The 16,192-nt window shown below is 52.6% G+C and overlaps 1 protein-coding gene across 9 annotated transcripts in view; it reads left to right on the top strand.

The window, feature by feature from the left end:
- AGAP1 (ArfGAP with GTPase domain, ankyrin repeat and PH domain 1) overlaps positions 1 to 16,192 on the top strand; it is a 566,173-nt gene that overhangs the window by 258,297 nt on the left and 291,684 nt on the right. For all 9 annotated transcript variants that reach the window (XM_047773839.1, XM_047773835.1, XM_047773837.1 and 6 more), the window contains 2 exons: positions 13,927 to 14,054; positions 15,385 to 15,540. In XM_047773839.1, coding sequence (XP_047629795.1) covers positions 13,927 to 14,054; positions 15,385 to 15,540 — 284 coding nt within the window. The remainder of the gene's footprint in view (positions 1 to 13,926; positions 14,055 to 15,384; positions 15,541 to 16,192) is intronic.

Below are 16,192 nucleotides of genomic sequence, written 5' to 3' on the forward strand. Positions count from 1 at the left end.
GAGCCCCGTCGCCTTCCTGGTGCAGGAAAAAGGGTGATGAAAGCCTTCTGGGCGCGCCTCCACCTTCAGGGGTGTCAGTAGCATCTCTGCTCCGGCATCATCAACTTTCTCTGCGAGACAGCTTGACGCGTTGAGAAGAAGTGACAGGTTCATTTTCCCCCTCTTTGTTTAAGCCATTTATCTTTTAGACCCTCGTCTGCCATCTAAATTGTATTGCCAGTTTATTGGGATATTCACTTGCCTGGTCTCCAGAGACGCTGATTTGCATCCAACTTGAGAATCGGTGAGAAAGAAAGTTAATCATCTCTTGGCCTCTTGAGCAGATCTGCACTGGCTTTAATTGCAGCAGGTGAAACGCTTTCTCGCCGGAGTCTCCGCGCCGTTCCACGGTAACCTTGGCGAGAACATCGCCGTCCAGAAAGCTCTGCTCTTTGGAAGGGCTTTCATTATGCTCTTTGTGCCTCTTGCTGCATTTGCGGTTCACCTAAGCGACGTCCGCTGCTTTTTAAACTCTGCTGGCTCATCTTAATAATTATTTGTTCCTTAAGCAAAGCGATGGTAATAAATGCTCAGTGGGATTGAGCGGATGGCCTTGAGCCTCGTAATCTTAGGCAGCAAATCAGAGGAAGGCTCTCTTCCTTCTCGGCTGGCGAGGTCCCCCCAGGGAAGTCCTTTGTCTGTAAGGTCCAGGTGACCCATGGCGTTCCAGGGTCTGCACCTGTCAGAGGTACCAGCTCCTGCTTCCTGGACCCTCCCCTCTGGTGGTGCTTAGAGCCCAGCGGCAGCAGCAGCCCCTCCTGCTCCCGGCTTTTCTGTTCTCAGACCCTCCCCTTCTCCCAGCTCAGGACTGAGCCCCTGCACACCCAGGTACACGTGTGGCCACATATACAATTAGTCTTCTGTTCCATCAGAATCCACCCTCGTTTTTTTTTTTTTTTTTTTTTGCTCGTCTTTTCTGGTTCCTCTGGCAGGGCATTTTGACATATGCTTCGTGCTCCTGGTCACGTTGCCAAGTTTCCTGCTTCGCGTGGCTCCTCGGTGTTTCTCTCCCTTTTGAAAACTACCCTGGCTCTGTCACGTACACACGCCTCTCTCCAGGACACCGCTGATGCCCCCCACTCGTCCTGTCCCCGACGCACCTGTTGAGGAAGGAAGCAGGTGCTGAATCTGAGACTGCCGAGCGGAGTGGGCGGCTTGGGGCTTCTTGGCCAAGGTTGACCAGCGCTACTGCTTGAGACCTTAGTGAAATAGGTCACGGAGGTGTGTGACTGCTCTTCCATTGGGAGCTGTCACGGGGAGGGCGAAAGGCTGATGTTTTCTCGGCGGGGCGGCTGCACACTTGTCTGGACTCCCCCACTCCCCTCCCAGCTCCTCCACCTGGCAGGTTGCCTTGCCCATGCTAGCTGCTCTGAGACATGATGAAAGAATAAATCGTGAGTGGGGGGTGCCAGAGAACGTAGGGAGGATGCCTCCCCTGACCCAGAGAAGGGAAAAGCCAACTCCTGGCAGGACCGAGAGTGTCCTGGGACCTGCCTGGGTCACTGGCATCCATGCTACACTCTCTGGCTCACACATGACTGGCAGGTGTCAGCCTGACCTCACCTGTGCTGGGGTGGGGAGGGGCGCAGAGCCCTAGTTCCTCTCCCTCCCCTTTGTCCCTTCTGAGAGGGTCTATGCTGCCCATTTCTGTTTGGAGACCCTGGGGACCTCTGGGTCCAAGCAGCACTGGCCCGCGTGTGCCCTGGGTGCTCAGGGCGTGTCGGGAACCAGGCAGCAGATTTGTGCCAAATGCTGGGTAGCGTGTGTCCTTAGGTTCCCTGGAAAACTGGAGCCTGGGCAGTGACAGAGGGGTGACACAGTGAAGGTCCCAGGTCCCAGGTGAGGGCGCTGGCGGGGCTAGGAGGCTGGAGGAGGCATCGTGTGGGCGTGGGGCTGAGGCAGGACGAGGCAGCCCAGAGGGGATGGGAGGGCAGAGGGGCTGGAGAGTCTGCATCCAAATGTACCCCCTCCTGGCCTGGCTCTCTGCTGGGCATCCTGTTGGCGCCCAGGGCCCACGCAGTCCCAGAGGGGTCCCCAGCCGTGCTGTTGGGAATGGCGTCCTTTCTTCCAGCAGAGAGATGCTGCTGGAAGCAGCATCCAGCCCCAGAAGCCCCACGTCCAGACTGGCTGTAGGCAAAACCAGCTGCAGGACGTCTGATGCTGTGGCACCAGGACGTGTAGAAACTTACTTTTGAGAGAAATGAATGCTGCGGTCCTGTGGGTGTGGACGCAGGAACCCTGTGTCCTTGGGAGGCCTAGAACCCCAGCAGGTGGTTCCTGGAGCCTGCGGCCGCTAGCCCAACATCCGGGGCAGCTGGGACCCACATCTTCCATTGGCTGCTCTGCTTTGGGACTCAGTTGTAAGCGACAGTTTTGCTGCCAAGAAACGCGTATGAGACGGATGGGGTTTCTGGCAGGATGATTTGCTGTCCCCCTTGTCACAAATAATAACTTTATCTCAGAATCGGGTACGTGTATAAAAAATGTGAACTAGACCACACTTGTTTCCGCGTGAGTTTTTAGAAACTGTCCGTTCTTTCACATTCTCCGAGAGGAAAAGGGAAATCCAGCCGCCTGGGCCACGGTGGAGGTTTCCCCTAGTTCTGAAATTGCGAAATTAATGTCAGCAGCCGTGACTTTGCTCCGTCCTGAAGGTAACTGTTTATTACAGTGGGCATTGAAGTCCCCCGATTAATAGGAGCAATTAAACAATAGCTTCATTTCCAGCAAATTAACAGCCCTAATAGGTAATTGCGACATAAATGAAGATAAATTTGTTTTAATACAACGAGATAAAAAGAACGCAGACAAGAACGGAATCGGAGATTAAGGATTCAGGCTTCATGACTTCACGGAAAACTCGTACCCGCCGCTAGGAGGTATTAAAGCGGGTTTGGCTTTTTAGGCAGGGCCTGTCTTGGATTCGTTTTTTTAAAAAACATGTCATTGGAATGTCGTGTTGTGTGCTCACTTACCCAGGTAGCTCATCAGAGGGTCTCCTCCTCCAGGACCCTTCTCCTCGAGCCCTGCCCTGGGGCGGAGGGGCTCTCGGCAGGGCCTCTTGCCTGGTTTTCGCTACAAGGATCCAGAGAGCGAATGCGTGGGAGCGCGCTTCCTTCTCGTGCTCCCTAAGTTCATTGCATGGCCTGTGGGGTTCAGGGTCTCTCTCCTTCCTTAATGATACCCGGTTTTGTTGGAACACTCTTCTGGTGGTTTATGCTTTGCATCGTTGAAACGTGGAAGGGGTCAGGCCAGGCCTGGTTTAGAAGGATGCGTGTGGTGCCTGTGGGAAGGCTGCTTCGGAGGGGACAAGGCGGCCTCAGAGAGAACTGTGGGGTGATCTTCAAGGTAGCGGCTGGTAAGTAGATGAGGGCCTCGTTAGGACGGGGTCACCGGTTTCTCCTTGCGGGTTGCCGTGCCAGCGGGAAGCCCGGCCGCACCTCGCGAAGTGGGACCCGGGTCCTGGAAACGGGGTGTTGGACGTCATTCTAAAGAAGGTCAGCATCCTCAGCTTTACGAGCTATGCAGAGAATAGGTCAGTGACCAAGTGGCTCTGAAAGGTTTTTAACGGGGGGGGGGGGCGCGGGGGGCGGGGGGGGGTTAGCTAAAATGACGTCACTGTGTTTATATCTCCTTGCATGAGAAAGAGCTCCTTTTTGGTAGCTTTGAATCATCAAACGATGTGCAATCTGCCTAGAGTTCTACGTCCCTCTGCGTTCCCATTGCGGCTCAGTGGGTTGAGAACACGACTAGTGTCCATGAGGTCGCAGGTTCAATTCCTGGCCTCCCTTAGTTGGGTGAAGGATCCAGCATTGCTATGCGCTGTACTGTGGGTCACAGGTGCAGCTCGGACCCGCTGTGGCTGTGGCTGTGGCGAAGGCCGGCAGGGACAGCTCCACTTCTGCTCCTAGCCCGGGAACTTCTATGTGCCGCATGTGTGGCCCTAAAAAAAAAAAAACTACATCCCTCAAGAATATTAATCACGCATACGTGTGGAGTAACGGCAGCCCGAGATAGGCCAGTCTCAAAAGACAATAACCGCGTGCTTCTGTCCGCTGTGAGAGCTGGGCTGAGTCCGGACCGTGGCAGCTGGGTCACAGCCCCTGTCGCCCACCCCTCCGTCCACACCCCTTCCCCACACGTTCCCTTCCTTTGTCCAGGTGGAAGACCCGCATCTTACGAACCACATCAGGTGTCTTTCCCAAGCGTGGATGCTGTCACTTGTGCCTGACTCATTTTGACGGCTCCCCGTTGCGTTAGGGCTGCAGTCCACGCTCATTTGTTCCTTGACCCGCTTGACCACTGCTGGTGAACATCAGGTCCCCGTTGGCCCCAGGAAGATAAATGAAGCATCCTCTTTAGCGTTGCCACAGCGGAGCCGTCTGGACACCCGTGGAATTGGTCCCTTGTCTTGGAACTTGAGCCGACTGGATTTTCCAGTTGGCGACAGAGCTTGGCAGGATCTGCATAGGTGTGTGGGCTGTGGACCCCTGTGGTTCACCGATTGTCCTTAAGCATCGAACAACCCAGGAGGCCTTCCAGAGTGCCCATCCCCCGTCCCGCCGCCTCCTCCCTCTCTTTCATCCTACTAGTTTTTCTGGCATAGCTTCCCCAAGGCTCAAAACTTAGAAAATAGGAAAACAAATCTTGGAGAGGGGTAGAGGCTTGCCAACAACACAGAATACGTCCCCTTTAACATTCATTAACTTTGAGAAAAATTCTACTTCATTTTTTTTTTCATTCCTAAGTCACAAATTCAGGTACATAGATAATTTAGTAATTAATTTCTACTTAATTAACAAGATAGTTTAATGATCACCCAACTGTAATTTAAAACTGAGTTGAGACATTAGAGGACCTTTTATTTGTTACTGGAAAATTTATAATCCCTGGTGGTTTTAATTACTTAAGGGGGCTCGAGGGGTGAGCCCTCCCAGGTTCCAAGGGACAAGCCTTTCGGTTCAAGTCCAGCTGGTGTTAGCTTTGGAGATAAGGCATGCCATGAACCCCCACTCTCCAATTGGGCTCTGAAAATATTTTTGTGGGAGTTCCCATTGTGGCTCAGCAGGTTAAGAACCCATCTAGCATCCATGAGGATGCAGTTCAATCCTTGGCCTCAGTGGGTTAGGGATCCATCATTGCCATGAACTGTGGTGTAGGTCGCAGATGCAGTGTGGCTGTGGCTGTGGCACAGGCAGCTGTAGCTTGGAGTCGACACCTAGCCTGGGAACCTCCACATGCTGCAGGTGTGGCCCTAAAAAGACAGGAAAAAAAAAAAAGAAGAAGAAGAAAGAAAGAGGAGGTGTTCCTCTCGTGGCGCAGTGGAAACGAATCCGACTAGGAACCATGAGTGTGCGGGTTCGATCCCTGACCTCACTCAGTGGGTTAAGGATCTGGCGTTGCCGTGGGCTGTGGTGGAGGCCGGCAGCTGTAGCTCCAATTGGACCCCTAGCCTGGGAACCTTCATATGCTGTGGGTGTGGCCCTAAAAGGCAAAAAAAAAAAAAAAAAAAAGAGAGAGAGAGAGAGAGAAAAGGAAGAAGGAAAGAAAATGTGGAGTCAAATTAGAGCCTCACGCTAGTTGATCTTTGTGTCTGTCGTTTGTAAACATTTAAGCTGTGACTTTAATAGACGTACCGTCCTTTAGACCCACTGTTTCGTAGTCATCTCGCCCCCACTGGCCTCCAGGGGCTGCACGCGGCTTTCCCAGCAGCCGGACGACCACCCTCTCCCTCCCGTTTGGCCTGATTCGCACTGTCTCTGTTTGGCATCCAATCTCGTGACTCTGTAAAGTCCCTCAGGCCTACCTGCTCCCACAGTGCCATCCTCAGCTGCGGCCCCCACTGCTCCCCGGTCCCCACAAGCCACCTGCCCCCCAGTGCAGCCTGAGCATGTGGCGCTCCGCTCTGCTCGTTCCAGGAGGGGCCGCGCTGGTCACACAGCAGCACTGACACAGTGGGAGCGGTGTTGAACAGGATGCCGTCACGTGGATGTTAACACAAATCACGGGAGTTCCCGAGTGGCCTAGTGGTTAAGGATCTGGTGTTGTGACTCTGGCTACTGCTGTGGTGCAGGTTCGATCCCTGGCCTGGGGACTTCCACGTGCTGCAGGTGCAGCCAAACAATAAACGTAAAAAGCAAGTCATTACAAAGCTGGCTGGTGAGTTAGATCTTCTCCATATACTCAGCAGACTGGGGAAAAGCGAGGGGAGAGAGCGGCCGCTTCTTGGCCTGATTAAGAAGCCTGCGCCCCCTCGGGGCCTGTCCAGGGAGGAGGTGGGTTCGCAGGAGTGGAGGAAGGCGAGGGTGAGGAAAGGATGGGGCAGGAGGGACCGTCCAGCCCTTGTCCGAGGTGCTGTCTGGAGTGACGTCGGGGCGGTCCCTGTGGCCGCAGAGGGCTGTGCTCCTGGCGTGGGCTCCCTGAGGCTGGAGACCGGGTCTCACGGCTCTTCCTAGGCCTCCTTGTCTTCTTTCGCTCGGCCCACAGGTGGCACCTCAAACGCTCCCGTTAATTGACTAAGTCAAGTAAGTGATTTAAACCAGAGAAGAGAGCTTGCTGATTAAATTTGCTAACACTCATTGGACTATGCCCAAAATGTCATATTCGTTAATGAAATTTTAAAAAGCTTAATTTAAGCGCTTAATTGTGGATGTTACAGATGCCAGGTGGTACCCAGCAAAGAGGAGAGGCCAGGTGTCAAAGACACGCCCTGTCCAGGGGCCTCGCCCTGAATGAAAGCAGAGAGCAGGAGGCCAGAGCCTGCTGTGCATTATTACGGAGTCTCTTGCTGTGTCATCTCTGTGTGCCGGGCACTGGGGGTCCGGGCTGAAGAGCAGGGTTGCAGCCCTTCAGTGGGGCCCTGACTGTGTGTGTGGATGTGCCCACGGGTGGGCAGTGGTGCCCACTCGAGGCCTGGGAAGCATGGGGCTGGCACATTAGCACCTGTGGGTGCAGGGCCCCCATGGAGGAGCCTGGCGCTTAGAGAAGAAGGTGCCCCCAGGAGAGCTGGGGCCCGACACGGCTTCTGAGAGGGGGAGGCACATGCTGGGCCGTAGAGACAACTCGTGTCACGGGATTCCGACAACTCAGTGCCCTGTGGCAGCTGCGGTGGGTCTGATCGGCTTGGAAGTGGGGTGGTGAGGCTGGGGCTGGGCGGCGAGGCTGGGGGTGGCTGTGTTGGGTTGGAAGGGATCCTTGTCCTCCCTGGGGTTCTGATCCAGTTAAGGAAGGAGACCCCGGAAGATCACGTGATTTATCTTTTATTGGAAAGTGGGCTAGAAGATGGGCCGTATCTGGGCGTCCTCCTATGGCATCGAGGAGAAAGAGCCCATTTGGCTGAGGAATTGCAGTCCCAAGCGGGTGGTGACGGGAGCCGTTGCAGAACTGTCAGCAGAACAAGGCCAGCAAGGGGAGCCCTTCCGCAGGTCGCCCTGCAGCGTGTTCTTCAGGAGCAGCTTTGGAAGCGTTTCAGGAAAACCAGCCTTGGGAAGATGAGGTTGGATCAGGGCAGCGACAGTGCAAGTGCGTCTTTAATTCTGAAAAAAAAAATTAAAGGACTTCCCATCGTGTGGCTTAGCGGTTAACGAGCCCGACTAGTATCCATGAGGATGCAGGTTTGATCCCTGGCCTTGCTCAGTGGGTCGGGGATCTGGTGTTGCCATGAGTTGTAGTGCAGGTTGTAGACGCGTCTTGGATCTGGTATTGCAGTGGCTGGGGTGCAGGCCTGCAGTTGTAGCTTTGATTCAAACCCTAGCCTGGGAACTTCCATATACCATGGGTGTGGCCCTAAAAAGGCAAAAAAGAAAAAGAAATTCTGAGAGTTCCCTAGTCTGTGGTAACGAACTTGACTAGGATCCATGAGGATGCAAGTTCGATCCCGACCCTCACTCAGTGGGTTAAGGATCTGGCATTGCTGTGAGCTGTGGTGTAGGTCGCAGACGTGGCTCAGATCTAGTGTTGCTGTGGCTGTGGTGTAGGCTGGCAGCCTGGGAGCTTCTACATGCCTTGGGTATGGCCCTAAAAAGACAAAAAAAAAAAAAAAAGAAAAAGAAAAAGAAAAGAAATGTTGGGAGCAGAATCAACCTGTTATGTCTCCTCTGTACCTGCCCCCCTTGGGGCGGGGGCACAGTTGACGGAGTTGGACCGTCGAGGTGGGGGGAGCACACAGACTTCAAGGTATGTTCAGAGGCAGAAGTGGAGGTGGCATCGGCCGTTCTAGAAACAGGAAGGACACACAGCAAGGCTGCCGACGTGGGAGCCATCCGCATGGAGCTGAGAGGGTCAGAGAAGCACGCCTGGGAGCACCCGCATCTAAAGAGCCAGTGGAGGAGGCTGGAAGGGAGCTCTGGCCAGGGGAGGGGCCCGGGGAGTCGGATCCCGGAGGAGGGAAGCTGCCCAGCGGTCAAGCAGGATGCCACCTGGCTTCCAACTGGTCACCAGCCACCTCGGCCATGGCAGGTTCAGCCAAGGGGCCAGAGGAGATGGAAGCCAGGTTGCAGTGATCCAGTGACCAAGGGTGGGGACGTCTTGGGGGGGGGGGTCTGTGGGGGATGGGGCAGTAGGAGTTGCCAGTCTGGGGAGTGGTTCAGAGGTAGGAGACAAAGGGGGGAAGGGGAGACGGGGAAGAGGAGGGGGAGGGGAGAGGAGGGGGAAGAGGGAGGAAAAGGGGGGACGGGAGAAGAGGGGAGAAGAGGAAGGGGAAGAGGAGAGTGGGGGGAGAGGAGGATCCCCCAGGTACCTGGGGAGAGGCAGGCCTGACCCCCCCAGGTGCCACCGGACCCATTGAGCACACATGATTTGAGAAACAAGTAGAAGCAGAAATCAGGCATTGAGCCAGGATGTAGTGAAGTCTTATTCGGGAGCTCTCTGAGAGCCTTATTTTTACCCACTCATTAAAAGGTGCCGTTTATCATCTATCCAGGAGGAAATTAAAAATTTGTAGGGAAAGTCAATGTGTGACTCACTTTTCTTGTTGCTTAAGTTCTTAAATAAACTTTTTAATTGAAGAATGAAAACACAGAGAGTTCCCATTGTGGCTCAGAGGAAACGAATCTGACTAGAAACCGTGAGGTTGCAGGTTCGATCCCTGGCCTTGCTCAGTGGGTTAAGGATCCGGCATTGCCGTGAGCTGTGGTGTAGGTCGTAGATGCGGCTTGGATCCTGTGTTGCTGTGGCTGTGGTTGGCGGCTACAGCTCTGATTGGACCCCTAGCCTGGGAACTCCTATATGCTTTGGGTGTGGCCCTAAAAAGGAAAAAAATAAATAAATAAAATGAATGAAAATATATTTATGAAAGTACACCTAAGGGTACAGCTAAAAAAAAAGGATCTCGAAGGCATCACCCAGGTCAAGAAGGGGCCCTGCCAGCCCAGGAGCCCCTCATGCCTCTGCCGGGCACCAGCAAGGTGCTTCCTCAGTGTTGAAGTTTCTACGCTGTAGAGATGGTTGAAGGGGCTTGTCAATTATCCAGATAAAATTTCAGAGTTGTGAAAAGAGTGGCATACATTCACTCACGCATTCATTTTTTTAAAATTCTTGAATGTATTTAATTTTTTCTTCTCTTTTCTTTTCTTTTTGGCTGTGGCTTGTGAAAGTTCCCAGACTAGGGATCGAACCCGCACCAAGCCATGGCAGCGACCATGCTGGATCCTTAACCCCCTGAGCCGTGAAGAAACTCCTAACGTTTTCTTCTGTCCAGTTTCATTGAGATGTAATGGACGCACAGCCCTGGGTAAGGTGTACAGCGTAGTGATTTGACCTGCCTCATGCAGTGACCATCACGGTTGAAGTGGAGTGAACACCCGTCATCCCGTATGGATACAAAATCAAGTAGAAGGGGTTTTTTCTCGTGATGAGACCTCTCTTACCTTTCATGGGTAACACACAGCGGTGTTAGTAGCTATGTTTCTTACACTCTCCGTCGCATCCTGAGGAAGTGGCTTTTAAGACGACACCGAGTACGCGTGTGGAGCTATCAGGAGGTTAATGAGGTTGCTTAGTGTCTGGTAAAAGAGCCAACATTTTCAGTATGTGTCCATGTCAGCCTTTCAGACGTAGGCTTCGTTCCTGCGGCAGCTTGATAAGGATGTACACCCCCAAAATGGGAAAAGCATTGCATGTCCGTGATACAGGTCCCAGCTGCTGCTTCTTCGTGGGCTTTTATTTTTATTTTTTTCTTTGCACGGGCTGCACCTGTGGCATAGGTCAGTTCCCAGGCTAGGGGTCCAGGGGGAGCTACTGCTGCCGGCCTACACCACAGCCACAGCAATGCCAGATCCTTAACCCTGAGCAAGGCCAGGGATTGAACCCACATCCTCATGGATACTAGTTGGATTCATTTCTGCTGAGCCACCACGGGACCGCCCAGATTCCAGCTGCTTTTAAGTAAGCTCAGGTGATTGTGATTCTGTGCAATTCATTCGTTCATTGCATGAATTTCTGTAAAATATGTAACCTATTCATTTGTGGAGTGATCAGGTGCAGCAGAAAACTCGGCGATTGTCAGAAGGGCCAGCCAGCACAAGCTGGGGTGTGACAGCCGCGTGTCAGGTCTCCTAACCCTTGCGTTCCCGCGTCCAGCAGCAGTTGATGGCGCGGGGGGCCAGCGGCGCCCCCTCCCCTGCAGATTCCAAGTCCCGGGACTGCTCGCGGCCGGGGTCCAGTGCAGCTCTGCGGCCCGCGGGGCGCAGTGGGCTCCCTGGCAGATCTTCGTTTTGCGGAGGAGACGATGCCTCGTCCTGCAGCACGGCGGCTTTACCTCTCTTCCCTCCTGTCTGTTTTCCTTCCGGACGTCACGTCCTCCCATGCTTCTCCACTGAGTGGCCCCCGCTTTTACGGGTTACCCCCTAGTTGTAAAGCAGCCTGTGTATTTCAGAACAAAATATTTGTCACTCGTTTCCTTTCTTCCATTTGCGTACAGACCTAAAGCACAGGGAACTAGGACGCATAGGGTTAAAGTTGCTCGTAAAGTTTAACCACGTGCTCGCGGTCATGAGAAGTTGCGACTTCATATTTTGGATGATGAATGATGCAGCGTAATACTTGAGCGGACAGAGAACTTGAGGCCCTCCTGTGTGGTTCGTGCTTTGGGCGGCCCTGTCCGTCGTGCTGTGAGAGGCTTTCACGGGAGAAGTTCTTGCTGCTCGGCAGCGTTGGTCTTTCTAGGTTCCACGTGGAAAGGAGGGAACAGGCCTTTGCACGTGGGGTTTCGGAAAATGAGGATTTTCATCACATGTGTGACTTGTCTGAGAAAGGTCTTGAAGGAGAAAATACTCATCGAAAAGGTCTCAGGTTCTCTGAACAGCTTCAGCCTGTTTGATTCTGACATGTGCGCTTTTTCCATGAGACCGAAGACGAAATCCGGCGTGGTCACCTGCAGTTAGCATCTTGCCAACAGAAACAGGCACTCTGAGGCCAGAGTCGAATACAAATGCACTAGGGATGATCGTAAAAAGCAAAACAAAACAAAAACAACAATAAAAACAAAAAAGACACAGCAATTCTTTTGCTCTTAAAAAAGAAAAAAGGATGCGAGTTCGATCTCTGGCCTCACGCAGTGGGTTAAGGATCCGGCATTGCTGTGAGCTGTGGTGTAGGTCGCAGATGTGGCTCAGATCCGGCCTTGCTGTGGCTGTGGTGCAGGCCGGCAGCTGCAGCTCTGATTTGACCCCTCGCCTGGGAACCTCCATATGCCACGGGTGTGGCCCTCAAAAGACAAAAATAAAATAAAATAAAATAAAATAAAATAAAATAAAATAAAATAGGAGTTCCCATTGTGGCGCAGTGGTTAACGAATCCGACTAGGAACCATGAGGTTGCGGGTTCGATCCCTGCCCTTGCTCAGTGGGTTAACGATCCGGCGTTGCCGTGAGCTGTGGTGTAGGTAGCAGATGCAGCTCGGATCCCGAGTTGCTGTGGCTCTGGTGTAGGCTGGTGGCTACAGCTCCGATTAGACCCCTAGCCAGGGAACCTCCCATATGCTGCGGGAGGGGCCCAAGAAACAGCAAAAAGACAAAAATAAATAAAATAAAATAAAATAAAATAAAATAAAAATCTTTTTAAAAAAGGAAGGAGTTCCTGTCATGGCTCAGTGGAAATGAATCCGACTAGTGTCCATGAGGTTGCAGCTTCAATCCCTGGCCTCAGTCAGTGGGTTAAGGATCTGGCGTTGCCCTGAACTGTGGTGTAGGTCACAGATGTGGCTCAGATCTGGCGTGGCTGTGGCTGTGGCGTAGGCTGGTGGCTACAGCTCCAATTCGACCCCTAGCCTGGGAACCTTCATATGCCCTGAGTGAGGCCCTAAAAAAGCAAAAGAAACAAAAAAAAAGAAGAAGAAGGAGAAAACTGGCCATCACCCAAATAATCCTCATGTTAATTTACTTTGGGCCTTGGCATTTCAGTTCACCTGTAATGACACATTTTGCGGCTGTTGGGATCTGATCTTAGATTCTATTTTTGCGTTCACATAATGATTTTTAGGATATTCTACTGTGCATCCTCAGAGACCCCAGATCAGTACGCCAGTGGTTCTGAAATGACAGAGTGTTGCGATATTCCTCTGAGATTTAAACCTGATGAGCTGATGACGTTGTGGTCAGTACGCTACGGGGAGATAAATTAATTGACGTCATCCTTTCAGGATGATGAGGGGCCTGTTGGAGGTGGGAGGTAACTAATGAAGCCGCTGCTTCGTCTCTGAGCCTTTTTTTATATGCTGCGTTTTCACGTCATCGTATTTATGCTCTCATTCATTTACACGCAAGCCATGAGCTGTGGACACACCAGTTCGTTATTAAAATTGTATTCGTTTGGAAAAGAAATTATCTGCAGACCCTCGGTGAGCTCCCCAAGCATTATAACCTCTTGCTGGGGACTGTGATGTGGCCCTTTGCACGGGTCTCTTTAAAAACAGCAGCTATCTGGGCCAAGGATTGACTCTCATTGAACTTAATTACAGCTGGTCCCCAAAGACACACATCTATTCAAATAAAAGCTTTAGTTATTCTCCTGTAGTGACACCTATTGGTGTAGGAAGAGTTTTATAATTGTCGACTTCCTTTCCAATTAAATCCAATATGCTTTATCAGTGAGCCTATTTGCCAAGAGAAGTTATGGCTGGTTGAATTTAGATTTGTATTGATGAAGATAAACTCCCAACGTGTGTAGCAATATATTTAAATAAAAAAGTCGCGGATATAATTACATATCCTTGACTATAATTCTGTGCCGTAGCTTGTAGGGTTCAGAGGGATCCTTTAGGCTACGCCAAAAAAGAAATAGGTTTTTGATTTTCAAGAGGGTTTAGTTTAAGTTACCCTGTCTTATTTAGGATTATTTTTGCTGCAAGTAACTGAGGAGGGGAAATCCTGTTTTTAGGATAATTTAAACAAGACACGTGCATGTTTTCCTGTTTTACATACAAGGCTTCTGAGGTGGCTGGTCTGCTCAGGGCTGCTGAGCCAGACAACAGCCCTTTCTGTCTTGTGTCCTGCCACATGTGGCTTCCATCCCCAAGGTCACTGCCAGGGCCACAGCCAACGTATGTACTTTTCACACAGCAAGAAGGAAAAAGACAGAAGGAAGGAATGGGCCAAGGGCAGCTCCTTCAAGGCCGTTTTCTGGATGCCTGTACAGGGCCATCCTGCCGCCATCCCACTGGCCAGGGCTTGCTGGCGTGGCCACCTTTGCCAGGCTGCAGGGGAGTGGACCTGAGGAGGCCCCAGGAAGTGTCGTGGCTCTTCTCGCAGTCACGTGCCCACCTAAAAGAAAGGCGCTCTATTCCTGCAGAAGCAGGGAAGGGCCAGTGACGGGCAGCCCGCCTTCTCTGCCACATTCACTGTCCTTGGCAGCCAGCCTCACGTAGACTTCTTTTGTCTCCCTGTCCGCTAGTTGCCCAGAAGATTGTTGCCACAAGGAAGAAGCAGCAGCTGTCCATAGGACCTTGCAAGTCGCTCCCCAACTCCCCAAGCCACTCGTCCGTCTGTTCCGCACAGGTGTCTGCTGTACATATCAGCCAGGTATGTCGGGCCCGCGAGGGGGCTTCCGCAGGAGAGCGCCCCTGCCAAAGGGTGTTCTCAGCCAGTGCCAAGGTGCCTTCTTTCTATTTTTTTTTTCTTTTCGACTTTCTAGATAACAGCATGTTGGTAATTGACTTCACATCTCTTTCAGATTTGCTGTGGCCAAGTGATTTTTATAGGACTCATTCTTTACTATCCCCCATCGTCACGCTGCCTGGGTTATGAGGCGTGCTGGCCGGAGCGGAGGCGTGGGGTGGGCACCACCGTCTCTGCTGCTCATTTAAATCACCCTTGTTGGTCCTCATTCCAGCTGCTTGTAGGTTGAGCACTTTGGAGGGAATCTCTGGCTAATCCCACTATAGGCTTCGAGGTGATGTCAGCCCTCTCTTTTAATTACCATCTCCCTGGGGCCCCAGAGAAATTAGTACTTTTCTGTGGCAACGTTTCGCTCCATTATTTACTTGGAGGCCAACAATGTAACTGTCCCTTGAGAGGAGGTAACCAGAAACCTACGAAGGAACTGTTTTGGCTTATTTTTGCCTGCCCTTGTGTTTATGGTGAACGTTTCTTGGACAGGTGTTATAGTAGCCCTTTTCATTTATTTATTTTTGGGCTGTGCCCCTGGCATGCAGAAGTTCTCTGGCCAGGGATCGAGCCTGAGCCACAGCGGTAACCCAAGCCACAGCAGTGACAACACCAAGCGCTAAACCGTCGGGCTGCCAGGGAACTAACTCCACACTGGTACTTGGTAAATGGCTGTCGTGAGAAGGCTTGGCATCAGGCTTTGGTGGCTTGGGGCAATCAGGAAGTGTGTTTACAGGGCAGCCTAGGAAGCTGCATCAGGGGTGTTACGGGCTCCACTGCGGGAGTCTTTAATCCTCTCTCCACCTTGAATATCTTCCTGAAGCAGTCACATTTCCAAGATGTCATTTTCCAAATGTGAATTTTGGTCCTACCGGGCAAAATTGTGCTCTTTTTGCCTCTAATCTGGAGTCAGCGAAGGGACCCTAGAAAACCACTTAGTTCAACCAACTCCTTCCTTTTACAAGGAAATAGAAAATAATTACATTTTACCCCTCAAAGGTTTTTTAATTAAATGATTGCGGCTTCTCTTTCTCAGTCCCTCTTCTTAGATGAAGCAGTGCCAAGCTGCTCAGTCTGTTCTAGAATGAAAGGGCACACCCCCCGGGGCCGATGGTATCAGCCCGTCAGACACCTGTCCCACCGGCCTGGCTGCACCTGTTCCCTGGGCCCTGCCGGCTTGAGGGCAGGTGGTGGGTTGGCTCCTGGGGCGGGTCCTTAACAGAACCTCGCTTTTCAATTGTTTCAGACAAGCAATGGCGGTGGGAGTCTGAGCGACTATTCCTCCTCCGTCCCGTCCACGCCGAGCACCAGCCAGAAGGAGCTGCGCATCGACGTCCCGCCCACGGCCAACACGCCCACGCCCGTCCGCAAGCAGTCCAAGCGCCGCTCCAACCTCTTCACCGTGAGTGTCCGGGGCTGGGCTTCGAGGGCTGCAGGAGAAGGTGTCCTGCGCGCGCACGTGTGTGTGTGTGTGTGCGTGCGCCCAGTGTCTCGGTGACAGCGTAGTGCCCAAGCCATGTTAAGCAGAAGAGCCCCGAGTTCTAGGGGGTCAAGCTGTTGCCGGATGCGAAGATGCCGATGTTGAGCAACCCGGGCGTTTCTTAGTGACAGGGAGTCCCGCCGGCCTGAGTCAGAAGCACAAAGCCAGGGGGGTGTGTAAAGGTGACTGTTGTCCTGCCTGGGTCTCTAGCCAAGACCTGTCACCTTGGGGAGGAGGCAACAGACTCTGCCGCAACTCCCAGACGTGCACATCCAGCCGGTCCGATGAGACGTACAAGCCATGGCCACCACCCCCAGTCCCTTTCCCTCCAGGCTGGAGAGCCGAGCATCGCCCTGGGGTCTTCAGAGGCTCGCGGAGAGAGGGCTGTCCGCTTGGACTCTTCTTAGGGTTCCGTGGGGCGTTTTTAAAAAAAACTCTCTCGGCTCCCATTTATGACCTCAGAGTCTGTGTGTGGGGCCCAGGCGTTTGTAGTTTTTGAAAGCTCCCTGGGCGGGTGGGATGCAGAGACCTCTGAACCACAGAGGACACAAAAACGCAGCTGCCCTGTCCCTTC

Source organism: Phacochoerus africanus, chromosome 3, assembly GCF_016906955.1.
Source record: "Phacochoerus africanus isolate WHEZ1 chromosome 3, ROS_Pafr_v1, whole genome shotgun sequence".
NCBI classification, from domain to species: Eukaryota; Metazoa; Chordata; class Mammalia; order Artiodactyla; family Suidae; genus Phacochoerus; species Phacochoerus africanus.